General features: G+C 43.1%; 1 protein-coding gene across 5 annotated transcripts in view; it reads right to left on the minus strand.

Annotated features, from left to right (window-relative positions):
* Positions 1-27,166, minus strand: part of LOC113406101 (small muscular protein-like) — a 55,670-nt gene that overhangs the window by 12,701 nt on the left and 15,803 nt on the right. For 2 of the 5 annotated variants that reach the window (XM_026648792.2, XM_026648807.2), the window contains exon 4: positions 26,691-26,844. In XM_026648792.2, coding sequence (XP_026504577.1) covers positions 26,704-26,844 — 141 coding nt within the window. In that variant the 3' untranslated portion in view covers positions 26,691-26,703. The other 3 variants (XM_026648793.2, XM_026648798.2, XM_026648803.2) reach the window with 3 other exon arrangements.

Here is a 27,166-nt window from a genome sequence, read left to right on the forward strand (position 1 = left end):
TTCAAAAGCGACTAGTTCCCCAATGTTTGTGTGTCCCTTCTGAGACATTCAATTTTCAGAAAGTGCTGAGCATCTGTTCTCTGAAAATCAGGCCCCTTTAAAAGTGTCTCAAGTTGGGCACCCAGTAACTGAGGCACCCAAAATCACTAGATACTTTTGGAAACCTTATTCCCTACTCTCACACAAGTCCCATTGACTGAGTAAGGACTTCAGGCTTTGGGCTTGTTTTGCATACAGGACCAAGATTTGCATAGAAGAACAAGCTATGGCTTGGTCAGGTATAATGTGCTAAAAACAGCCAGTGATCCTGTACTCAGGAACAAATAAACACCAGTGTGTTGATTGTATATAAAAAAAATTATAACCCTGTAAATGTCATCGCCTTTAGCTGTTATGATTACAGAACAACAGGGTGAGGAAAAAAGAGAAACATTTTAACAATCTTGAGGGACTAAGAGCTCTATGCCAACCTCATTCAGTCATGGTCTTGATGCCGCCTAATGATTAATGGCATTTCCAGCACAACAGGAAACACAAATTATCACATTTATTTTTTTTAAAGAATCAGGGGTGAAGGTCTAGTCAGAAAATAAAAGGATTAGTTAAGAGTTAATGCAAATAATACTTTGCACCTCTATAGGGTCTTCCATCAGAAGATATCAAAGTACTTTAAATATACTAGTGAAATACTCTTTTAACATTACTTTGAGGTAGGTAATATATTTACCCCTATGTTACAGATAAGGAAAGTGAGACATGGAGAAGATAAATGTCACGCCCAGGATTCAGGCAAAGCCAGGAATAGTACTAGGTTTGATCAAAAAATTTTCATCTCAACATAAAATTGGAATTTTGACAAAACTAAACATTTTCCTGGCAAGAGTCTGCTGCCCTTAAAAAAAATGATATTTTTGTCAGAAAAATGAAAACTCCAAAATGTCTGGGGTTTCAGCCAAAAACTGACCATTTTAGACTGTGTGGTCTTCTTTCATTGGCCAAAAGTAAACATTTTCTGCTGAAATTTTGACAAAAATGTGGTGTTTTTTTTCCATTTTTTTTGAAATTTTCACCATTTTCCAAATCAAACCCAAATTCCCTTTGAGTCTTGCTGGAAGGACTGATTCTGCAAAGACTTGGCACATGAGTAACTTTATGCATGCAAATAGTTTCACTGAAATCAATGGAATTACTCACATATATCAAATTATTCGGGTGAGTAAGTCTTTGCAGGACAGAGCTCTCAACCACAAGATCAGACTGTCTCTGCCATAAAACTAATAATTGGATTTAGTAAACTATGAATAAAACTTTTATTTTTAAAGTAAGCCATGTTAATAAGCCAAGGAAAATCTGAAACATGAGGCTTATTTTAGATTTCAACCATGGTCACATTTCATTTGGTTCTGGCATGTGGCTCTCCAATGAAACAGGAATCAGCAACGTAACAACATTAACCGGGATGACTTTAAGTGAGGCGTTACTGTACCTGTAAGGCTGCTGGCCTGTCTGCCCCAGCCCAGGAATGACTAGTGCCATGTCCACAATCTTTTCAGATCCTTCCTTCAGGGCACAGTTGCTTATGCTCAGAATAAAACAGTGATATTTGGCACTGACCTGCGTCAGCAGCCAAAGAAAGAATGGCGTAGCACCGTAGCGATCAATCATATGAATGCGAAGAAATTTGAACCCTGTTTCTAGACACATTTGGACAAAACTGGTGAGATGGCATAAAGAATGCTAATCTCCATTCCACCCAGCCCTCTGCTTTGTCTCTCCCCAGCTCCCGCTCACCTCCTTCCCTCCTCATGCATGTCTTCTCCTCTCTTGTTACTGTTACCCCACTTAACATATTATGTCAATGTAGTATTGTCTGGTTTTGTTATTGTCTGATACTGCAGCTTTGACAAGTTGTAAAATTGCTTAATTGCATAATTCTATTGGAGGTCCCATGAAGCATGTGATCTTTGGAAAGATATATGCGCTGTAAGTCATTCACCCTCTTGGTACTTTTCATTGTCTGTTTCTTTATGAAAATCAGTTAAAAAAATGAATCACAACCCACCTATCCCCCTAAAACTTAGGCACAACAGCCCTTCACAAGACCTAAGGTCACCTGATGAAATTAATAGTCAGCAGGTTGAAAACAAACATGGTCTGTTCCAAGCCCATGCTTGAGCATCCACACTGCACTGTAAACCCAGCAATGCTGTTGTGCACTTGACGGCACAACAGGAATACCAAATGCTGTTCTGTTTATTCTCTCTGAAGTATCTGGCACTGGCCACTGTCAGATCCTGGGCTAGATGGACCATTGGGCTGACCCAGTATGGCTCTTCTTATGTTACATTAACATCAAAACAAAACAGCTCCCAGAGCCTTTTCCTGTTGCCTCTCTCAGGTTGTCTATGCTGCAATCAGTAGTGTGATTGCAGGTTCGGTAGGCATATGCCTGCTCACGTTAGTCTAGCTAGCACGACTGAAAATAACAGTGAAGATGCAGTGGTAGAGCTTTCAGCGTGGGCTAGCAATGCGAGTATATACCCAGGGTCTCGGCCGGGCTTGTACATCCTGCGCTGAAGCCCTTGCCACCGCATCTTCACTGCTATTTTTATCTGTGCTAGTTAGAGTAAAACTAGGTAGGGTATGCCAACATGAGCTGCAATCACACATTTGACTGCAGTGTAGACATGCCTTTCCCTTCAATCCCCCTGCTTGATGACCTACTGCTGGAGCCCATCTCCCTCCTACAGCTCCTTCCAACTGAGCTCTCTCAAACCTTCATAGGGATCACCTGACCCTTTTCCTCCTGGGTTTAATAACTGACTAGGGCTGGCTGGCCCCCAGCCCTTGAAGGGGCAGACCATCCTACTACAGTTCCCCTCCACACTGTGAGCAGTGGGTTCCTATCCCACAAGCCCATAGATCTCAGGGAGTCATCTGGAGACCACGCCCATTTCTATAAAAGTGCTGTTTCCAAATTGGTGCTGCCTCACCACCAGCACCCTGACAATGTGACTTCGTGAGAGCTGTGAGGCCAGATACTCATCTAGCTGATGCTGCCCTTTGCTATTTATATCAGTATGTCCAACCCCACACATTTAAAAATTATTACTCTGCTCCCACCCCCGAAACTGTACATTTTTAAATAAATTTGGAATTCTTTTTATTTGCCTCTTGGTGTTTTAGTCCTTGGGCTTCACGTTTTTCCAGGTTTTTTTCCTGCCACCGTGTGAGCTTGTGGTAGTGCCCAAAGGAACCCAACTCAAATCAAGCCCCATTGTGATAGGCTTTGCTTATACATGTAACAAAAAGACAGTCCAGCCCCCAGCGGGTTTACAATACTGGTATATCACAAGAGACAGCAGATGAACAAAACAGACAAACCAGGGGCCATGGTAAGAGTGAAGCAAATATGTCGGGAATAATAAGTAGCAGTGTCAGAATGCCAGCCGCTCAGTCATTGATGCCTAGCAATTAATGCTGGTTTTTTTAATGCAAAAGTGCCAGATTTTTAAAGGGATTTAAGCATGTGAAGACTGGGAATGTCTATACTATACACTAAGCCTGAGTTTTGATTTAGGATTGAGCCCACGTCCCTCTTCACTCTACACACAAATCAGTCTGACTGGAGTCTGCAAGCACTCAAGACCTGGGTCCTAGGACCCTGCTAGAGGGGTGAGTAAGAGCTCAAGTCCTACTGAGAATCGGGTCCAAGCCCTGTCATTTTGCAGTGTGGATGCAGCTCAAGCCAGAATCCAAGTCAGAAGATCTGCGGAGTACAGTATGAGCGTGTTAGGCTCAGTATTTTGCCTAAGAATTGAAATTAGAGGGGGGTGTTCAAATGTATAGGGGGGGATTGAAAAATGACTAAAACTGCAACATTGGAACTAGTTGACCATTGGGGTGAGGAACGTTAGGGAAGTTCAGGGTGTGTGTGTAAGGAAATCCCTGAATGGCTGAGAGACCTGGGTGCAGCAATTGTAAGCCTGGGTTTACAGTGCAGTGTGGATGCTCAAGCGTGGGCTGGGACCACTGATTCCACAAGCCCGGGTCCCACAGATCTGGATTTCCAGTGCACTGTTGATGTACCCATAGGTGCCTATTGGGATTTTCAAAATGCTTAGGTGCCTAGCTTCCACTGAAACCAATAGGAATTAGGTGCCTATGTGCTTTTGAAAATACCACTAGGTGCCTATCTATAGCATCAGGTGCCTAAATATCTTTAAAAATCTATTCTCCATCAGCTCCAAGGTTACCATAAAGAGTTATTAGTCATAGTGCAGTATGTATGCAGCTGTTCAAGCTACAGTTATACTTTTCTGTAGCAATTATTGCCCATCTTATCAGAAAAGCAACAATGTATATCAACTAGATTCAACATTAATCTTTGGAATTAATTTTTCCAAACAGAATAATTATACAAAGTGTATTGTCTGGAATAGAAATTCACTTACAAGTTAGTACTAAGAAAAAATAATCTTTTGCTACTTAAAGATATACCAAAAGCACTCTAGGCATAAACACTAGAAAAGAAACAGCAAGTGATTATTGAAAGAAGTGACATTTGCACTGTATCACTTCACTCTGTTGGAGAAGTGGTGGAACATATTCTGTGTTTACATTACTAATGCAAAGGGGAGAGGATGGAACAGAAACATTTCTCGGGTAGTCAGGGAAACCCACAAGGGCAAACTGAGAACAGCATGGAGTAAGTACTTTCTTCTGCTTTAATGCTTAAATGCAGAAACTAGCAGTTTAATTTGTACAAATCCTGTTCCTAGAAGGAGACTGAGATGATAAGAAATGCCCAGAGGCCTTTGTTGGTAAATACAACAAAAAAGTTCCTTGACATTTAAAGAAATAAACTCAAACCAGACTGGCATCTAAATGAGGTTCCCCTGTTTTGCTCTCTCAAGCTTTGGTGATCATAAATGTTTTGGATAGGAAGCCTATGAACTTTCTAGTGAATGGCGCTTTAGTGCCTCCTCCAGGTGCAAATGACTCCTACAGTTTAAATCTATTTCAGTGCCTGAATTCAGCTTCACAATTCAGACAGTGGAATTAACATTTTCCTGGATGTTTTAAGAGCAAAAGCAAAACAGCCATATAGCTTTACCTCAACCATCACTCTATGTTGAAATTCAGTTTACAATGGGAATTGTGTTTGGTGTTTAGATAATTTCATTTTAGAAGTTGCACAGTCATATATCTTAGCGATATAGCTTGGCAGGTGTATATTTATTTTTAAGCTACAGCAAAGGACTCTAGCCCTGCTTGAGTTTCAGATCTTTCAGAGGTGTAAATAAATTTGACATTTTAAGATTGCAGTAGTCAAAACTTGGTGGTCTGTTCTGACTTGTTAATGAAAACAGGCAAATTCATGCCCAGAAATCCCATTAATGCATCCAAGAACTCTCAGCAAAAAGCATCTATGCCATGTGTCGTGCTGTCTGGAGTGACTCACGACTGTGAGTGCCTACCTCAGGACAGACTGTCAGAAACAGGGCAGACACTGCAAACTGGTGGTGAGTTCTATAATAAGATTTCACCAAGCCAGTGACAAATGTGAACTCCTGGATCACTTTACCAGTCTTACCATGGAGTCACATACAGTTCCCTCAGACTCTCCAGCCTATCTTGTTACCCAGACAAACTGAACTTTGTGATAAAAGGTCACTTAAACCAAAAATCACACTACATCAGGGTGCTCCCAGTCCCAAGAGACCAGTCACTTACCCCAGATCAATTGGTACTCCAGATCTCACACCAGAGACAATGCTGGCAGCCAGTTCTATAGTAAACTAACTAAAGGTTTATTAGCTAAGAAAAAGGAAATGAGAGTTATTGAGAGGTTAAAGCAGGTAAAATATATGCACAAGTGAGTCACAGTTTGTAATTCTAAACAGCGGCAGTGATGTAATAAACTGCCAGGTTCCCAAAAGTCTTTTCAGGGTACCCAGATTGTCTCTGGGGATCTCTGCTTTGTGTCTGCTTCCCTGTAAGAGTCCAAACAATCCAGAGATTCAGGATCTTTCCTTGAATCCATACTTATAGCTTCTTCTCACAAAAAACAAGTTGACAGTGTCACTATAATTTGATGATGGAGCATGAAGAATGCATTTTGAATTCTTTAACCTAGGATCATCACACACAATTCTCTCCTTTTTTCCCTCCCTCCAGCAGCTGCAAATTTTTCAAGCCTCCCTCCTCCGTCCCGAAGGCTATCTCAGATAAGGCATCGGAAAAAGAGGACGCGAGACGAGATGTTAGCGGAAATCATGGAATCCACCCGCAATGAAAGAGCTCATCTGAATGAGTGGAAGGACACAGTTTCAAAGTATAGGAAAGATGCCAGTGAACGTGAGGACAGGAGGGACCAATGTGAGGACATGAGGGACCAACGTGAGGACAGAAGGGACCAACGTGAGGAGAGGAGAGATGCTCAAGATGAGAGGTGGCGGCAGGAAGATCAGAGGAGGCAGGATGCAACGCTGGGGCTGCTGCGTGAGCAAACAGACATGCTCCGGCGTCTGGTGGAGCTTCAGGAATGGCAGCAGGATCACAGACTGCCGCTGCAGCCCCTGTATAACCACCCTCCCCCCTCACCATGTTCCATAGCCTCCTCACCCAGACATGTAAGAACGCGGGGGGGAGGCTCCGTGCACCCTCCCATTCCACCCCAGTGGACAGCCCAAGCAAAAGGCTATCATTATTTTAACCTTTTTTTAGTGGCCTTTTCCTTCCCTCCGATCCTCCTCCCAAACCCCACCCGGGCTACCTTCTCAGTTCTCTCCCTCTTTTTATAATCAATTAATAAAGAATACATTATTTTTAAATTATAGTGACTTTATTTCCTTTGAAAGCAAGCTGTGATCGAAGGGTGAGGGTGGGTTGCCTACAGAGAATGAGTCAATAAAGGGGGCGGGTTTTCATCAAGGAGAAACAAACAGAACTTTCACACGGTAGCCTGGCCAGTCATGAAACTGGTTTCCAAAGCTTCTCTGATGCGCCGCGCTTCCTGGTGTGCTCTTCTAATCGCCTGGTGTCTGGCTGCGCGTAATCAGCAGCCAGGCGATTTGCCTCAGCCTCCCACCCCACCATAAAGGTCTCCCCCTTACTCTCACAGAGATTGTGGAGCACACAGCAAGCAGCAATAACAATGGGGATATTGGTTTGGCTGAGGTCTGAGCAAGTCAGTAAAGTGCGCCAGCGACCTTTTAAACGGCCAAATGCACATTCCACCACCATTCTGCACTTGCTCAGCCTGTAGCTGAACAGCTCCTGACTCCTGTCCAGGCTGCCTGTGTATGGCTTCATGAGCCATGGCATTAAGGGGTAGGCTGGGTCCCCAAGGATAACTATAGGCATTTCAACATCCCCAACGGTTATTTTCTGGTCCGGGAAGTAAGTCCCTTGCTGCAGCCGTTTAAACAGAGTAGTGTTCCTGAAGACGCGAGCATCATGAACCCTTCCTGGCCAGCCCACGTTGATGTTGGTGAAACGTCCCCTGTGATCCGCCAGTGCTTGCAGCACCATTGAAAAGTAACCCTTGTGGTTTACATACTGGGTACCCTGGTGCTCCGGTGCCAAGATAGGTATATGGGTTCCATCTATCGCCCCACCACAGTTAGAGAATCCCATTGCAGCAAAGCCATCCACAATGGCCTGCACATTTCCCAGAGTCACTACCTTTTGTAGCAGCAGCTCAATGATTGCTTTGGCTACTTGCATGACAGCAGCCCCCACAGTAGATTTGCCCACTCCAAATTGATTCCCGACTGACCGGTAGCTGTCTGGTGTTGCAAGCTTCCACAGGGCTATCACCACTCGCTTCTCAAGTGTGAGGGCTGCTCTCATCCTGGTATTCTGGTGCTTCAGGGCAGGGGAAAGCAAGTCACAAAGTTCCATGAAAGTGCCCTTACGCATGCGAAAGTTTCGCAGCCACTGGGAATCGTCCCACACCTGCAACACTATGCGGTCCCACCAGTCTGTGCTTGTTTCCCGGGCCCAGAATCGGTGTTCCACGGATAGAACCTGCCCCATCAACAACATGATCTCCAAAGCGCCGGGACCCGCGGTTTGAGAGAAGTCTGTGTCCATGTCCATGTCCATGTCCTCATCACACTTGTCGCTGTGCTGCCGTCGCCGCCTCCTCCTTGCCTCATTTTTCTGGTCCTGGTTCAGCATAAACTGCACGATAATGCGCGAGGTGTTTACAATGTTCATGACTGCTGTCTTGAGCTGAGCGGGCTCCATGCTTGCCGTGGTATGGCGTCTGCTGTGTTCACCCAGGAAAAAAGGCGCGAAATGGTTGTCTGCTGTTGCTTTCATGGTGGGAGGGGTGAGGCTGTACCCAGAACAACCTGCGACAATGTTTTTTGCCCCATCAGGCACTGGGATCTCAACCCAGAATTCCAATGGGCGGGGGAGACTGCGGGAACTATGGGATAGCTATGGGATAACTACCCACAGTGCAATGCTCCGGAAATCAACGCTAGCCCCGGTACATAGACGCACACCGCCGAATTAATGTGCTTAGTGTGGCCGCATACATTCGACTTTATACAATCTGTTTCCAAAATTCGAATTCTGTAAATTCGGATTAATCCCGTAGTGTAGACATACCCTTAGAAAGTGACCAAGTCTCTGCCCTGAAGAGTTTATGATCTAACTTGAAGCAAGATGAATGTACCAAGCAATAGAAGGGAAGGAGGAAGGTGCATGTGGAAAGAGAGCGAGTACGAGCTCTCAAAATCTGTCAGATCCACACGTCCTGCATCGTCTTTTGAAAGTTTAACACTCTTGCCTTGGACTTCACACCATCCTCTCTGCCTCATGCCTGTACAAGAGAGAGGTCTTTATAGGCTCAGGAACCTGGAGAACCAGCCTGTGCGTAATGGACAACATCGTCTCAGAGCTGGATAAGCAACCAAGCAAGGCATCGCCCTCATGCTGCTAGTTTGAACGGACACTGAACTGTCCATGGTAGAGCCATCTAGTCCATATAGGCTGTGCTTAATTTCCTTCATTATCTTTGTTTCTTTGAAACTATTACAAGTACCATGTTAATTATCACCACTTTTGAGAGCTTATTGTTCAGTTAAATATTTAAACTGTGCAGCCTCTAGCCCACAATGAGCCTTTCCTAAGCGCTGCTTGTGTGTTACAGCAGGTGTGAGGGAGAAGGCCAGGAGGGAGAGAACAGAGGCAACAAGTAACTGTTGATAGTGGGTGACGGGCATAATTCTGAACCCACTCCCTGAGAAAAAAGAAATAAAAATATAAAATCTGGCAGAAATCTAGGGAGGCACTTAACTCTGCATGCCCGTCCCCACCACGAGTCGCCTCTGGGACGGAAATACAGGGTTGTTATTTAAAATACCTTAAAATGTTGTTGGTATACAGTATATTTTATTTGTTCATACATTCTTCTTGTTTTTAATGGGAGTTCACAGCCTAAGATCAGTGACCATTTAGAAAAGAAGCACAGAGGAAGGGTCAGAATAGCATTAAAAACAGGCAGGCATTGGAGGACTAGTTGAAATTTTTTTATCATAATTGATTTTTGATGTAAAATTGGGATTTTGACTCAATGAAATTTTTTGAAAAGTGTCTGCTTTCCATAGAATATTACAATCTTTGTCAAAAAATCAAATATCTGAAAATCCTAAATGTAAATAACTGTAATGCAGATTTGTTTTTAAAAAGGCACCACAGGAGGCCCTGGCAATTACGGGCCAGTAATCCTAATTTCAGTACCAGGCAAATTGATTGAAACTAGAATAAAGTACAGAATTATCAGGCACATAGATGAATATGCTAAGTTGGGGAAGAGTCAACACAGCTTTTGTAAAGGGAAATCATCCCTCACCAATCTATTTGAATTCTTTGAGGGGGGTCAACAAACCTTTGGACAAAGGTGATCCAAGGGATACAGTATTCTTGGATTTTCATAAAACCTTTGACAAGGTCCCTCTCCAAAAGGCTTTTAAGCAAAGTAGGCAGTCATGGGATAAGAGGGAAGGTTCTCTCATTGATCAGTAACTGGTTAAAAGATAGGAAACAAAGGGTAGGCATAAATGCTCAGTCTTCACAGTGGAGAGAGGTAAATAGCTGGGTCCCCAAAGATCTGTACTGGGACCTATGGTGTTTCACATATTCCTAAATGATCTGGAAGGAGGGGTAAACAGCAAGGTGGTGAAGTTTGCAGGCTGTCAAAATACTGTGAAGAGTTACAAAGGGCTCTTATAAAACTGGGTGATTGAGCAAGATAATGGCAAATGAAAATCAGTGGTGATATGTGCAAAGTAATGCACATTGGAAAACATAATCACAACCAGACATACAAAATGATGGTGTGACGTGGTGTATCAACCTCACACTGGCCCAGTTAGGGTTAACCACACTCTGTGGACTGAAGAGGCCAAACCCCCTCACCCTTCCTGGGCATGCTCAGACTGGAGACAAGGTATAAAAAGGAGCAGCTCAGCGCAATCTGGTCTGACTGAGGAGGAGAGCGGACATGTGTTGCAGGTTCCTGCCAGGAAGCTCCAAGAGCTCCAGCCTACAGAGGCCAACCACGCTGAGGTCCCTGCAGAAACTCTATCGACCACCATGGATGACAGAGAAGAATTTGTTCGCACCGGGAAACTACCGATGCTGGAAGTGAGGGTAGGAAACAACATAGGGAATAGAATTGTGGCAGGGAGCGACCGAGCCTGAACGCAGCAGAATCAATTCCTCAGGGCCCTGGGTCAAGACCTGGTGAAGTAGGGTGGGCCTGGGTCTCCCTACCCCACACCATACCCACATTGGGTGTGGTCACCACCCCGAGGAGCATGCCTTGAATGACTAGACCCTGGACACTGGGCCATGCCGCCTTGAACACAAGAGCAGCCGTATAGACTCTAGCCACTGGGCCACACTGCCACACTGGCAGTTGTCTTGCCCTAGGGGCAAGAGACAGTCCAGGGAACTCTTGCCACTTGAGCCGTAACCCCTGTTTTTCATCTTTCTCAGCCTGACTCCCCATGGCGGGGTGTATCAACCCCATGACAGATGGAGTCTAAATTAGCTGTTACCACTCAACAAAGAGATTTTTTGAGTCCTTGTGGCTAGTTCTCTGAAAATATCTACTCAATATGCAGTGGCGGTCAGAAAAGCAAACAGAATGTTAGGAACCATCAGGAAAGAGATTCCACCTCATGTCCAGGCACTGTCACAACCCCTGCAAAGACCTCCTTACCTTATGCAAGTGGACATAACACAGACCTAACTGGACCCTTCTGAATGGGAACATTGATGGCGAGAGAACTTTGTGTTTCCACTGTGGTGGCACTAGCCACATGGTGTATGTCTGGTCCTCCTATGTCCTTGAACCCCGGGGTTATGCGAAACAACCATGCCCAGCCTCAGTAAGGGGGCTGAGTCTCAGCAACATTGGGAAAACTCCACCAAGCCCCCTCTAGCAACCTATTCTGGGCACCTGGCCTGATACACTGAAAATGTCCTCACAACTACAACTCCAGTTACAACTCCGGCTCTGGGATTCTGGACAGGTACTTCTCTCCCCATCCTCCCCCTGCTCCCCAAGGGCTACCCTGGCTCCAGTACTTGGCTTACCCGTACAGCTGAACTCTGCCCCTGATTTAATTGAGACAATCGATGGATCGCTTCCTCTGGGGCTGTTAGTGAGAAAACTACAATTTTGGAGGTGAAGGTTGGGGAGCACCATAAGCTCCTCTGATTCAGCCTTTTCCAATCCCTGCACCTCTCTTTGTTACTCAGAATCCCCTGGTTGGTGAAATATGATCCACATATCTCCTGGCATCAGCACACCATGACATTTAATTCTGAGTTTTGCCAGGACAACTGCCTCCTGTCTTCCAAGCTCAACCCTCAAGAACCTCAGGTCAGATGCTTTGTCCAGGCTTCAGAAACAGGGAGAGATGCTTGGGCAACAGGGAAGGCTTCCATGCTACTAGGGTCAGCTGTCACAGTTCCTGCAAAATACCAAGAGTTTTAAGATGTATTCAAAAAACAAATGCAGACATACTACCCCCTCACTGGGAATATGACAGCCTGATCAATTTACAGCTTGGAGCCAAGATTCTGTTTAGCTAAATACATTCCATCTCAGAACCTGATTTAGCCACCCTTAAGCACTGCATCCACAAGAATCTGGAGAAAGGCTTTATCCAGACTTCCACATCCCTGACAGGGGCCCCTGTCCTCTTTGTGAAAAAGAAAGACAGCTTCCTTAGACTCTGGGTTGACTAATGTGCCTAAATAAAATCACAGTGTGGAATTGATACCTGCTACCCCTGATCCCAGAGCTCTGGATTGGGTAAGAACAGCCTGAGTATTCACCAAGTTAGACCTTAGCGGGGCATACACCCTAGTCAGAGTCCGGTCAGGGATTAATGGAAAACCACTTTTCACACTTTGTATGGCCAATTCAAAAATCTGGTGATGCTTTTGGACTTATTAATGCACCTTCTACCTTTCAGCATCTAATTAATGATGTTTTACGAGATATGCTTGACCAGTATGTGGTCGCCTATTTATGTGACATTCTAATTTACTCTGAAGACCAAGTTATGCACAACCAGCATGTGTGCAAAGTCCTATAAAGATGCCATCAATAGGGGCTCTATGCTAAGCTGCAGAAATGCATCTTCGGTCAACCCACCATGGAATTCTTAGGCTACATTTTGTCCGCCAAGAAAGTCTGCAAGGATCCCTGGAAGGTGGAAGTGGTTCACGACTGGGCAACCCAGTGAAGCATTCAAGAAATTCAGCACTTTATTGGGTTTGTGAATTTCTATGGCACTACTTTATATGGAACCACTCCTGAATCCTGGCCCCTATGACCTCTCTGATGCAAAAACCCACCAAGTTTTCTTGGATGCCAGAAGCCCCAGAAGTCTCTGATCATCCGAAGGTGGCATTCACCTCTGCGCCCATCCTCATACATCCTGACCTAAATCAGCTGTTCATCCTGGAAACCAAAGCTTCCAATGTCACCATTGGGGTGGTGCTGTCCCAGAAACAGGGCCTTGACCCAGAAGTCCATCCTGGTGCATACTATTCTTGCAGTTCACTCCTGCAAGCATAATTGTGAAATTTCGGGGAAGGAGCTGATTGCCATCAAAGTGGTTTTTGAAAACTGGAGGCATGATCTAGAAGGAGCCAGACACCCAGTTCAGGTGTTCACTGATCACAAAAATCTAGAACACCTGCATTCTGCTAAAGTCCTAACCCAACAACAGCTATGCAGAGCTCTTTTTTTTTTTTCTAGGTTTGATTTTACTATCGCCTACCACCCTGGCTCCTGCAACAGTAAGCCGGATGCTGTGTCCCACAAAGGGGAGTATGCCGATGATCCTAAGGGATCTGAAGAAGAGCCTCCTGCATCCTGAAACCACATCATTTCCTCGGAGGATCATCACTATCTGATTTGTTCATGACCATACGTTCTGCCCTACCAAGTGACCCCTTCATCCAGACACTCCAAACTTCCAACACTGAACCCCAGGGTAAGCTCACACAAAAGGATGGACTCCTGCTCATTCATGGGCACATCTAAATCCCTCAGGGACACCTCTGTTTGGAGGCCCTATGCATTTGCCATGACATCCCCTGTGCCGGGCAAGGCAAAGACCACTCCCATGACACACTGGTCATTCTGGTGGCCAAAACTGTGGTCTGGCTTTCAGGCCTATGTCAGATCTTGCAACACCTGTGGTCACACCAAAGTTCCCCAAACAAAAACCTTTGAGATGTGAATACCCACTGAGACCCCCTCGAGGCCTTGGGCTAAATTACAATGGACTTCATTATTGAACTAACAGAATCTGAGGGATACCATACCATACTGATAGTAGTGCATCAACTGACAAAGATGGCACACTTCATTCTCTGTGCACATCTTCCCACCACCAACGATACTGCTCATCTCCTCATCACATGTGTGTTCTGCCTCCACCATCTCCTGGACCATATTACCTCAAACTGGGGTTCCCAGTTTATTTCTCAGTTTTGACAGGAGGTGTTCTTCTTCTTAGAGCTGTTGTCTCCGTGCATCAACTGCCTACCACCCACAAACCAATGGCCAATCAGAAAGAGTGAATCAAGTGTTGGAACAATACCTGTGATGCTTCAAAAGCCAACACCAAAATGACTGGGCTTCACTGATTCCATACATGGAATTCACATACAACAATGAAGACCATGCCTCAACCAAACTGAGCCTGGTTTTTTTTTTGGTTTTGTTTTTTTTGCAAATTATGGTTGCCACTCCTGTTTTCACCATGCACTGCTCACAGTACCCACATTTTCTGGTTCTTCAAATCCATCAAACACAGGAAGAGTTGAAACAAAACCTAGATGTAGCCAACACTGCATACAAACATCAGGCTGATCATCACCAGCAGAAGGGCCCTACATCTGCAGTAGAACAAAAGGTATGGCTACCCACCAAAGACCTGAAGACAGGCAAACCCTTATGTAAACTTCGACCACCAGTACCTAGGACCCTACCAGATCTGTAGGCAAATCAATCCTGTAACCTTTGAACTCAACTTCCCTGCTATCTTAAAGTGCACCCTGTATTCTGTGTCTCCCTCCTAAACCCTTCTCTGACAATTCCTTTCCCAAACAAAAACAACCTCTCCTTCCACCAGGCCAATGCCAAGGTGAATACCTTGTCCACAAGATCCTAGACTCCCAGATACAAAGAGGGAAGATATGGTAACTCATTGACTGGGAAGAGAACAGGCCAGAAGAGTGGTCCTGTGAACCAGATCATTATACACACGTTCCCAAGAGCCTTCCATAAAACCCATCCAGACAAACCTGGTCCTCAGTCACCCCAATGGAGCAGTGATGTCAAATCCTAGTGAGGTAAATAGAAAGGAGCATAAACAATGCCAAATTAAGTGTAAAAATGTAATAAGAAAAGCAAAAAAGGAGTTTGAAGAACAGCTAGCCAAAAACTCAAATGGTAATAACAAAATGTTTTTAAAGTACATCAGAAGCAGGAAGCCTGCTAAACAACCAGTGAGCCCCCTGGACGATCGAGATAAAAAAGGACACTTACGATAAAGTCATTGCGGAGAAACTAAATGAATTCTTTGCTTCAGTCTTCACGGCTGAGGATGTTAGGGAGATTCCCAAACCTGAGCCGTCCTTTGTAGGTGACAAATCTGAGGAATTGTCACAGATTGAAATGTCATTAGAGGAGGTTTTGGAATTAATTGATAAACTGAACAATAACAAGTCACAGGGACCAGATGGCATTCACCCATGAGTTCTGAAAGAACTCAAATGTGAAATTGTGGAACTATTAACTACAGTTTGTAACCTGTCCTTTAAATCGGCTTCTGTACCCAATGACTGGAAGATAGCTAATGTAACGTCAATATTTAAAAAGGGCTCTAGAGGTGATCCCGGCAATTACAGACCAGTAAGTCTAACGTCAGTACCGGGCAAATTAGTGGAAACAATAGTAAAGAATAAAATTGTCAGACACATAGAAGAACATAAATTGTTGGGCAAAAGTCAACATGGTTTCTGTAAAGGGAAATCATGTCTTACTAATCTATTAGTGTTCTTTGAAGGGGTCAACAAACATGTGGACAAGGGGGAGCCAGTGAACATAGTGTACTTAGATTTCCAGAAAGCCTTTGACAAGGTCCCTCACCAAAGGCTCTTACGTAAATTAAGTTGTCGTGGGATAAGAGGGAAGATCCTTTCATGGACTGAGAACTGGTTAAAAGGGTATGAATAAATGGTAAATTTTCAGAATGGAGAGGAGTAACTAGTGGTGTTCCCCAAGGGTCAGACCTAGGACCAATCCTATTCAACTTATTCATAAATGATCTGGAGAAAGGGGTAAACAGTGAGGTGGCAAAGTTTGCAGACGATACTAAACTGCTCAAGATAGTTAAGACCAAAGCAGACTGTGAAGAACTTCAAAAAGATCTCACAAAACTAAGTGATTGGGCAACAAAATGGCAAATGAAATTTAATGTGAATAAATGTAAAGTAATGCACATTGGAAAAAATACTCCAACTATACATACAATACGATGGGGGCTAATTTAGCTACAACTGATCAGGGAAGAGATCTTGGAGTCATCGTGGATAGTTCTCTGAAGATGCCAAGCAGTATGCAGCGGCAGTCAAAAAAGCAAACAGGATGTTAGGAATCATTAAAAAAGGGGTAGAGAATAAGACGGAGAATATCTTATTGCCCTTATATAAATCCCTGGTAAGCCCACATCTTGAATACTGCGTACAGATGTAGTCTCCTCATCTCAAAAAAGATATACTGGCATTAGAAAAGGTTCAGAGAAGGGCAACTAAAATGATTAGGGGTTTGGAATGGGTCCCATATGAGGAGAGTTTAAAGAGGCTAGGACTTTTCAGCTTGGAAAAGAGGAGACTAAGGGGGGATATGATAGAGGTATATAAAATCATGAGTGGTGTGGAGAAGGTGAATAAAGAAACGTTATTTACTTGTTCCCATAATATCAGAACTAGGGGCCACAAAATGAAATTAATGGGCAGCAGGTTTAAAACAAATGAAAGGAAGTTCTTTACACAGTGCATAGTCAACCTGTGGAACTCCTTGCCTGAGGAGGTTGTGAAGGCTTAGGACTATAACAGGGTTTAAAAGAGAACTAGATAAATTCATGGAGGTTTAGTCCATTAATGGCTATTATCCAGGATGAGTAAGGAATGGTGTCCCTAGCCTCTGTTTGTCACAGGGTGGAGATGGATGGCAGGAGAGAGATCACTTGATCATTACCTGTTAGGTTCACTCCCTCTGGGGCACCTGGCATTGGCCACTGTTGGCCAGACAGGATACTGGGCTGGATGGACCTTTGATCTGACCCAGTATCACCATTCTTGACCCCAATATTGAATGAATTCTACCGGCTCCCTAGGTGCCATCCTTACCTACTGCACCATGCCGGTGCACTGAACTGCTGCCACTGACCAACAATCTTAGTAATAAATGCTACAAACCCACAGCAACCAGGCTCCAAGCCCCTGATTGGATGGACAGGCAGCATTCTCACTGGTTACCTGGCCTATACAAAGACCCCAATAGGAAGAGGAAGCTGTCTGAGCAATAGACCATTGCCTATTGGTTGTTGCCTTTCCCAACCCTGCCTCCCCACCTCACCTGACCTCACCTTCCTAACCCGCTGACCCAGCACCATGTATTTGATCTTCTGACTACTGACCCAGGTGAGAATTCTGATCACTGCCCTGGACTGCCTCTGATACAATTGACCTTCTGGCTACCCAACCACCTGCATACACTTGATTACTGCTCTGGACTACCCCCTAGCCCTCCTTGGCCAACAGGCATTACACGTGGAAAGGGCAAAGGAGTGCACCTTCACACAGCTGGTAAATTTGGTGTTTTTCTTTGTATACAGGGTTTAAAAAGGGACATATGTAAAGTACTCAGAGTGTATGACCCTCTGAACTGTCCTGACATATGAGACACTTCTTTGAGGAAGCCTTAGATGAAGGAATATCCCAGTCCTGACAGCTTGAAAAATGTCTCCTCTCTTTCCTGAGAGAACATTTCTGCTCTTAAACATTTAATTGTACCTTCCTTCTGATAGTCCTTCCCTGTTCCCTCCCCCATACAAAAAAGCACTCAAACCCATAGATACATTGATCAATTGAATGGGCTACAGACCAACTCACAAAAGCAAAGGAATTCAGAAATTGATATCTAAAGGACAATGTGCCCTTAATTCATCTCTGCCTACCCAATGGAGGGTATAGAGTCTGTTACTGGAAAACTCTGGGACTGACACAGGGCCCGGGAACAACAGAGCGGTGACAGTGGTAAGTCTGCTTCCCTGGCTTCTGCCTATTTAAGCCTGAACATACATTTTTAAGGCTTTGTATATTTACATTTTATTCCATTTCTATATACATTTGTGCTTGTTTAGTTTTCAGTATAAGGGCTGCATCCCCAAAGGTTTAAAATAATACCATCTATTTACTGTCATGGGTTCCCCTCCCCTGAGTTGGAGCAGTCTTGCTATGGGAGTGCTTTTTTGGTTCTTTCATGTTTCTTCAGTAAAAGCTCTTATATTCTTTGTCTGCCCCTTGTTTGCTTGCTTGTTTGTGAGGTTGTTTGGAACAGGAAGAGTGCAGATTGCACTCTTTTTTGATTGCTGTTGTTTGCTCCAGGAGTGCCTTTGTGCATCATGAGTGGCTCTGTATGGTTGTGCTGGGCATAGTAGCAATTTAGAACAAGGTTTGCTCCAAGGCAACAAACATGAACAAAGACCCAAGAGAATTAAAAGCAGAAGGATTAATAACAGTGTTATCAAATCAAAGTAAATGTTACCAAAGGGGAGAGGAACTTCTGACTACGGGCCTCAATGCTGAGGCTTTTACTCTGTCCTTGTCAGTGGTTGGGATTTATTGCATTGGTGGTCAATTACAAATGTAGTTGCACCAATGCAATCCCTAAATGTAGACAAGGAAAGCCATTGTTCGTACTGGTTTGTTTGTACTGATTTCAAGCAGAGGTTTGCTTAACTGGCTTTTGTTATCTACACTTGAGGTTTTCCCCAGAGCAGCTACAACATGCCAATGCCCAAATGTGGAATATAACGTGACACAGGCTCAGAATGAGAGAGACCAAAACATTATTCAAGTACGAAACTTTAAAATGTTGTGGGATTCATTCACTTAATGTAATCAATTTGGACTTCAGCCTCAATTTCATGATTCTTTATTTACCATGTTAATAATTTTCAACAAGAAAAGTGACAGGACATCCAATTTGTGTGGCACAGAGGTAACCTTGGCACTAAAATGAGTGACATCCATCAAAATGAAGTACAGGTGAGATCATGCAGCTGCACCAGTTGTTGGACATCAATGGCTGACTCAGGACTAATCCCAAATACAGATAAGGCCTCAAGACTGGCAAACTGTCACTGAACCCAATGGGAGTTTGCCTAACTACAGACTGAGGGAGAAAGGAGCAAGGATCTCTAGATTTGGCTCCATATATTTAAAACTGTCCTATTTAAAGGCAATAGAATACATTCCTTACAAGTAGCCTGTATAACTTCAGTACAAAGTTTCAAATTAGATGACAAAAAATCCAAAGTACATTTAAAAAGTAATTTAGATGATTTCTGAGCGCAGGGCTGTGAAAACGTAATTAGGTCGTCTCCTATCAAATGATAGGAGGAAAAAATTATGAAATGAAATGATGAGGGGACTAAGTCTATGAGAAATAAATTAGCTTGATTGCCATGTCCAACCCATGATATTTCAAATCACTCTGTCAGTTTAATTGACTACAATTTATGTAAATTTGATAAAAATGAGTTGTGCCATTAATAAGGGATTGAGTTGCATGTTGTGTGTTTGAGAGCACTTAGCCCTTTACTCTGATTAAGGTACTTACAATCTATGGTGCTGAAGACATTTTGAACTTTTATTATTTATTACAGGCTCGTCACCATAATGTATGGGTGCACTGCACCTGGCTTAAGCTGATGATATAATTCCCCTGTATAGGGAGGTAAAACCACTATATAATCTCATTCATAGCTCTGTAACTATGTTCTGTTTGATGCTCTCAAGAAAAATCATATATTATGTACTTTTCTCCTGCAGACCATATAATTTCTAATGACCAAAGGCAACTGGATCCATGTGAATGGGCCTTTAAGTCCATGCAAAGCTCCATTTATGTCAGCAAGACTTTCTGTGGGAATCAGGGTCTGTCTACGCAGATCGGATTGTAGAAATGGAGCCTTAGATTTTAGGGATAGATGATCACATGTTCAGAAAGTTCTATAGAGACTGCATTCCAACTGTTTTTTTTTAACTGATATAATTCATATTGCATATGTAGAGAGGTAGGCAAGAGGCAGAACAATGCCTGTGCTCCATCTTCCCACATACTCTATCCAGCACAACTGGCCAGCATCTCAGGGAAGTAAGCTATTCCACCAAAAGGGAGACCTGCACCCCTGGTAGCTTCCAGAGGCAGCCTATGTTTCTGGGCTTCCTTTGTAGGATACAACTTTGCACTGCTTCCAACTCAGCAGTGATTAAACAGCAAACTAATCCTTAGGAAGTTATGCAAGAACAGCACTGTTGGAAACTTAGTTTTCAGTGTATACATATGTCTCACAACAAAGGCTCAGGGCACAGTATTATGTAGTACACCATGATCGAAGGAAACCAATTATTTAATAGCCCTAATTCACACACAAAAAATGATATGGAAGTAGGGCATTGTCTGCTTCTGAACCAATTAGCTGGAACCTTCTCCCTGTTGTTCTGAAAAATTCTGTGTCTCATTGTAGACTGAAATGAAAAGGTCTATTTGCTGACCCCACAGCACTCGTGAAAAACTTTTTGTTGCTTAGAGTGTATTAGAACTTCTGAGTGGGGTAAACATAAAAGGCTGTAATGGAGTTACTTTATTCGGATTGGGGAGAGGTGCATGCGCATATGTTCGCAACTTCAAACTCTCTGGAAAGTAGCTACTGAACATAAGAGGTGCTATAATGGGATATAATTTCTTTAAATTTTAACTACCAGTACATGCTTCTTGTCACATTTTCTATAAAATATGACAATTCTTTGAATTATTCATCTGTGGATGTCTCATCCAATTATAAAAATTATCTGTTTAGAATAAAGACATTGTTGGTGAATGTAAAGAATTGTTTTGCACATTTCTATTAAAGGAAAAACTACTGCAACTCTTTTCCAGTGTTGAGCAAAATGCTCTGTAATCTTTGAATGTTTACTTTGAAGGTGTCAGTGCAGTTAGTTTTCATGTCCAAAATGGCAACACTCAATTATTGCCTGTTTGATTGGCTCATATAGGTGCTCCTGCCCATCAGTAGGAAGGAGTGTGTTCTGTCCCTCACTCTATCCTGTGTAACTCTCATAAAATTTCCTAGGGTCCTTCACCTGTGCTGTGGTATATAAACAGCCAAAGTCTCCTCACTCTATTCTCTACCTCCATTCCCCGCATCAAGCCATCGGATGTCATTGGCGCTGTAGGAAAACTCTCCTTGATTTGCAAAGGGGCAGAAGTTAATGGTAGCTGCTCTCAGTAACATTTGATGGGTAGTGGAGGAGAGGGAATGGAGGTTCTCAGCAATGGCTCCTGGTAACAGTCATAATCTGCTTCAGCGGCACCATTCTTGCCATTTACTCAGCTTCCAGGAGCTCACTGCCGTCTGGTCAAGAGAAATAACATATGAAGAAATTGGTCTCTAAAAGAAAAAGATAGCGGGGGAATAATTGACTTACAACTGGAGCAGCTGGGAATGAGATTGACTGTGTCGCCGACTGATGATTTTATTGTGAATCTCATGCTATTTGGTGTTCTTCCTAACGTCTCAACGCCTGGAGACAAGTGATTACATGGGAATCTCCGTTTTCATTTTTAAAAGAAACTTTCCTAGCCCTCGTGGTTGCAGAGAGAAGCCTGAAAATATGACCTGACCGTACTCCAAAGGCTCAAAAATCAAATGGCAAACAAAAAGACCCAAAATAATTTGCTATTAATTATTATATTATTATGTTATTTTTTATTATGTATTAAATTATTTATTAATTTTAAAGCCAATGTCATAATTTTGGGAGGTCTGATATGCTTGTTGAACACTTGGGGTTGACCATACTGTAAATAGCCCCTTTAGCAGAGGAACAGGGATTGATCCTCTCTGAAGTTAACAAAAGAGAAACTAGAGGTAAAGAATGCAAAAACTATCTCAGACAAACACTGGGCTAAACAGTGAATGAGTTGGGTGAGAGGCAGAGTGACCAGATAGCAAGTGTGAAAAATTGGGACACCTTTTAAAAAAAAAAAAAAAAAGGCAAAGGGGTATAGTTGCCTGTATAAGACAAAGCCTCTAATATTGGGATGTCTGGTCAACCTAGTGGGCGATCATGTTAAATTGACTGCCAGAAACTCATCTAGCCCATTCTTTTCCTGTATCACTCTGGACTGTGCTATCTGCCTCCTACTTAAAGTTCTTAAACAGGAGCACAGCTGCATTATCTTGATTTCCTTTAGATCTGTTAGTCATTACACCAAACTGTTACAAGCGGCTCAGAGAGTGGGTGAGATCTGACACAAGTATCCTTTGATCTGCCTTTAGTTATATATATATTTTATATTCTTGCCTAGATCAACGGAAACTGAGAGACTGAGGATATTAAATTATTGGCAAGACTTATGCTATGAATGTGCTCTTCCATCTTTAGCCAGGTTGAGGACCTCTCTTTGGAGGTGTGGGGCAGAGAGAAGGCTTCCATTATGGTATTCAGGACTTTGCCATAGTCCTAAGGAGTCTCTCCCATCAGAGCACCACAGGATAATCCTATAAATGCGAAAGAAATATCCTGGGAGTTTTTTCTGCATTATGTAAGGAGACGGGCTATTAAGACATATGTGATAGTGGATCCTTATATATGTAAGCTTGAGGTGCTCCTTGTCATAAAACATATTGCTATGTTATTTTATTTAAAGCTCAAAAAAAGTAAAAATATAAATCTTTCTAAGAAAACCTTATACAGTGCAATTTATTTTTCATATTTGCCTAGAAACTAACTCTTTCTCCCCTACTGTGCTCCTTGTGACACTACCACCTCGCCCCTGCGCAAGGGGGATACACACAGGATGTGGTAGCATATTGCACTAGCCTCTGAAGAGACAATCCTGCCCCCTCACCCTTGGCTGCAGAGGGCCCTGCCTGCATCGCAATTACTGCAGTGCAGAAGAAAACTAGGATTTCAGAACTCCATGCCAGGGAGCCCAGGGGGCTTGGGGGAGGAGTGTGTATGGAGCTGGTGAAGCTGCAGACAATCAGATCCATCAGTCATATATCCTGGTGGGGGGAGAGAGGGCAGGGGGCAGGAAGCTGGATGTACAGAGTGTGGGGGGAATGCAGACTTGTAGACTCTACCACAGCCTGGAGGTAGAAGCAACAAACATGCAGTGACTTTTTTATTATTATTGTTTATTGCCTCTGTTACTACTCAGGGTCCCGGAGGGAGGTTTCTGTAATCTCATCCTAGCTCTGAATGGCCCCAGCAGCTCAGGCATAGTGAAGTGGATAGGTTTTCCCCTTAATCTGAAACTCCAGGGCTGTGCTGACTTATCAATATGAGCTGATGCCATGGCAGAGTACAAGCAAGGTGTAGAGTACAAATGTTAGCAGGACAAAGCGTGTTCATTAGAGGAGATGCCTAGGGTTTGTATTCTTGTATTTCAGTGTTAGCTGTTTCCTCTTGTTCTGCTTAAACAGGGGGATAAAGGATAACTGTGTCTGAAAGAATGACCAGGGAAAGAAAGAAGGAAACCCTCTCAAGCACAATGTAGTTTAAAGGCAATCTATGTTGGGTAATAGAAATTATACTTTTGTACTTACAAACAAGAGTGTGATTGGAAGGAAAGTTAATGTGACCATTTAACACCACAATAGGGAAATAAACATCTTTTATAAATAATTGATATCTACACATCAAAGAGAGCCACTCTTATAACTAAGGGGTAGACGAGTCCTACTACTCGAAGGCTTATTTCTCTCAAGTGAAGCCACTGTTAGAGATGTTGCTCTGTTGACAGCTTTTTAGAGTCCAGACAGATTTCTATGGGTTACTGAGGCGGTAACCCTATAATCACCGCAATACGAAGTCTAGGGCTGCTGAGGAGAACTTTCCATAGCTCTCCCTCCTCCTGTGCTTGTTATTTGACTAAGGGTACGTCTACACTGCAAAAATACCCAGAAGCAGTGAGTCTCAAGGGACTTGGGCTCATGGGGCTTGTACTACTGGGCTAAAAATAGCAGTGTAGACATACCCACTTGGGCTGGAGCCCAGGCTCTGGGATACACCCAGACTCCAGCCCGAGCGGGAACATTTACACTGCTACTTTTAGCCCTGTAGCACAAGCCCCGCAAGCCTGAGTCATTTGACCCTGGCTCCAAGACCTGCTGCCATGGGGCTTTTTTGCACTATAGATGTACCCTAACTCATTTCTGTAAATTAACAGTAGACTCAGTCCCAAACGTCAGGGTTTAAGACAATCTCTAGCTATTAGAGATCAGAATGAGACCTAATGTGGGGACAGATTATCCCGTCTCCCTACGGTGGAGTTCTTACACCTTCCTCTGAAGCACTGGACATTGTCAGCGACAGGATACCCGAGCAGGTGGACCTCAGATCTGATCCAGTGTGGCCTTTCCTTGTTTCCTAAGAGTTGTATTGTTTAATATAAACTGATTTGGGTTTTGACTGTTATATCTGAGAAAAGTTATTTGCTGCAGTTCTCAAAGGAATCTGAACTTTGTCTTCACAGGAAGGTGAACAAGATGGTTTGTGCATATGGGTGACGATATAGAGAGGAAGGCTGCAGAGCAGGGCCACACCAAAGGCTGGAAAATAACAATATTGATACATGACGGCCAAACAACCTAAGGGTGCAAGGGTCTGGCAAGTTAGCCTATTAGTGAGTCAAACAATACTTCAGTGATAGGCAAGTCATATGGTCGAACACTCTCCTTAGGCCAAATTCTAGCTAAAAGCATGACTGGTACCCAAGTGAGTGCATTTATAAACATGGCCAGAAGAAGGGGCTGGTCCTGCCACCCCACGGCCCCGTCAAGGAGTTACTGCACCATGTGGTCTCCTCTTTTGCTTCTACCCAGACCTGCAACTAGACTACCAATGCTGCTGCCACCGCTGGAGCTGCTCCTCCAGTCACTGCCAACCCAAAGCGTAGGCTCCAATGGGAAGGAACTGGGCCTACTGCCCTATCCCTTGCTGCTCCCAGCTGGTGATACAGCACCATATAGCATCCTCACCTCCTAATGGAAGCTCCCTGGGCTGGTATATAAAAGCTCCTTCATCCCTTTATAAGGCATTCCTTAATCCCTTCACTCTCTTTGAGCTACCTGACTCAGCAGCACCCCCATTCATGTCACTCTCCGAACCTGAGAAGCAATAAAAACATGAGAAGACGGGTCGGGGAAGAAGGGAATACAATTGGAATGGCAAGTTATTTTGCTATATGTTGATCTAACAGCTTTAAAGATTTAATTTAGTTGGGTATCCATCCATGTAGTAATGTATTTTCTTATATTGCACTTCAGGGCATGTGATAAACATCATTGCCAGATCCCCAGTAGACTAATTATAAGACAACAATTTTCAAACACTAAGAATAACAGTCATCTGAAACTAAATCTGGGGTTAAATTTAGGTCTGAATATCTCTCATAGAAGGAGGAAACTTTAAAGCTCTGCATTAAAAATTCATATTTCTCTGGGCACTGCTTTAATATTATGACTACAATATTACATTTTACAAAAAGGTTAATTTCCCTTTTCCCAGGTTTCCTAAGGAGAAAGCCTCTGTTGTTGTTACTTGAAAATCACAGGAGCATTTTGCCACAGCAGGCGAAACACAATAAACTATTAAAGGGGTTTTTTGTTTGTTTGGGTTTTTTTTGTAAATTGACACATTTATGTTGTACACAAAAACAAATAAATGTTACAATGTGTTTTGGGCCAAATCACTTTGGTTGCACATCATATCCTTCCAGGCCCTGGATACTCTTCAGTTCTGCAGTTACAGAATCCTCCTGCATTACGTTTTATATTACTTTGTTCTTCTTTTATGTGACTAGGCAGAAGATTCCAGATGCCACTCTTTTATTTCACTTATAGCTCCTCTGCCCTTTCTCCAGGACACAAAGGACTTGTTTCAATAGAAGTAATTGGCAAATGTACTGTTCTGTTAGATACTATGTGACCCAAATCACTTTTGCTATTTTTAGCCAGGTTCAGTTGCCCCCCTCCCTGTAGAACTGAACCCTCATTGTTACTGCCTGATGCACCTTACAGATTCAGGCTTTTGAAGGAAGTCAGCCAATGCTGTTTTTAATAGAGATGAAGGTTCCTTGCTTTAGGACTCAAGTCTAAAAATAGCCGGAACGTAAGACAACAGAGGCCGAGATTTACAAGACTTGTTCAAAATCAGGTGAAAATAATTTTAAAATCAATGTTTTTGCTATGTTGATGAATTTTTCTTTTTAAAAGCTTTGCTACTGATCATAGACAAACTCCTAATTGTGAGAGAGTGTGTGTGTATGTGTTTGCACACGTGTGTACATATATCTCTTGGAACTACAAAAATAAAATAAGTATAAATGTTTACCTAAAGGAGGTAGTACTTCCTGACCTAGCTGTTCTGCATTACAATTAACTTCTTTATAGTTTATGTACATAAAAATAAGTTCTATATTCTGCCACTTGTTCTGCACAAACAGGGGTGTGCATGATTGTAAGACAAGAACTTGGCATTATTAAGCTGACTGTAATATTCATAATAGCAGAGTTTTTTTGTTAGTGAGGCTGGTACATGCCAAAAATGATCAGATGCAAACTCTCAGGTGCTCTGCTACAAGATTTGAGTTTTAAATGCTGTAGAATTCCAGGGACCATGAACGTCTATTCATGAAGTAGACTCTCTCTTTCAAATTTAGGGCCTGTTCCACAGTCTACTGAAGTCAATGGAAAGACTCCCATTGACATAAATGGGCTTTGGATCTGCCTGTCGTTCCTAATTAGCCACAGCAAAGGAAGATCTCTTTTACTCACCTGTTCTTTTCTACTACTGGTCAGCTCTGGGGACAAATTTCAGCTCACTCTTTATATTCTGGATCTCTGATAAGTTGACAGCAGGGCCTGGAAGTTTCTTGGCTCCTGGGAGCTGCTTCTTCTCCTTCTCCTCCTCTGTAGAAGCAGGAACGCTCTGTGCAAAGGGAAAATAGTCACCTTACGATAACTGTACAAATCTCTTGAGCATAAACAAAGGTCAGTTAATTGGGAAATGTGAAAAGGTTTTTTTGATGCTAAATGTAATCACAATGGAAACTGGACAGCTGTAAGAGGGAATTAACTTGATTAGTAGATGCCTTGAGATGCCTACATGTGTTTTGAAAAATATGTTATTAAAGTGTACTGAATGCACAAGGATTTACATCTCTCTACATGTGAGTAGCAATTTACTATGTTAAAGGAATAATGGAAAGTGAATCTGGTGGAGTGCCATAGGCAGCCAAAAGGAAGAAAAG

This window comes from Terrapene carolina, unplaced genomic scaffold, assembly GCF_002925995.2.
Source record: "Terrapene carolina triunguis isolate 2854851 unplaced genomic scaffold, T_m_triunguis-2.0 Scaffold22, whole genome shotgun sequence".
NCBI lineage: Eukaryota > Metazoa > Chordata > Testudines > Emydidae > Terrapene > Terrapene triunguis.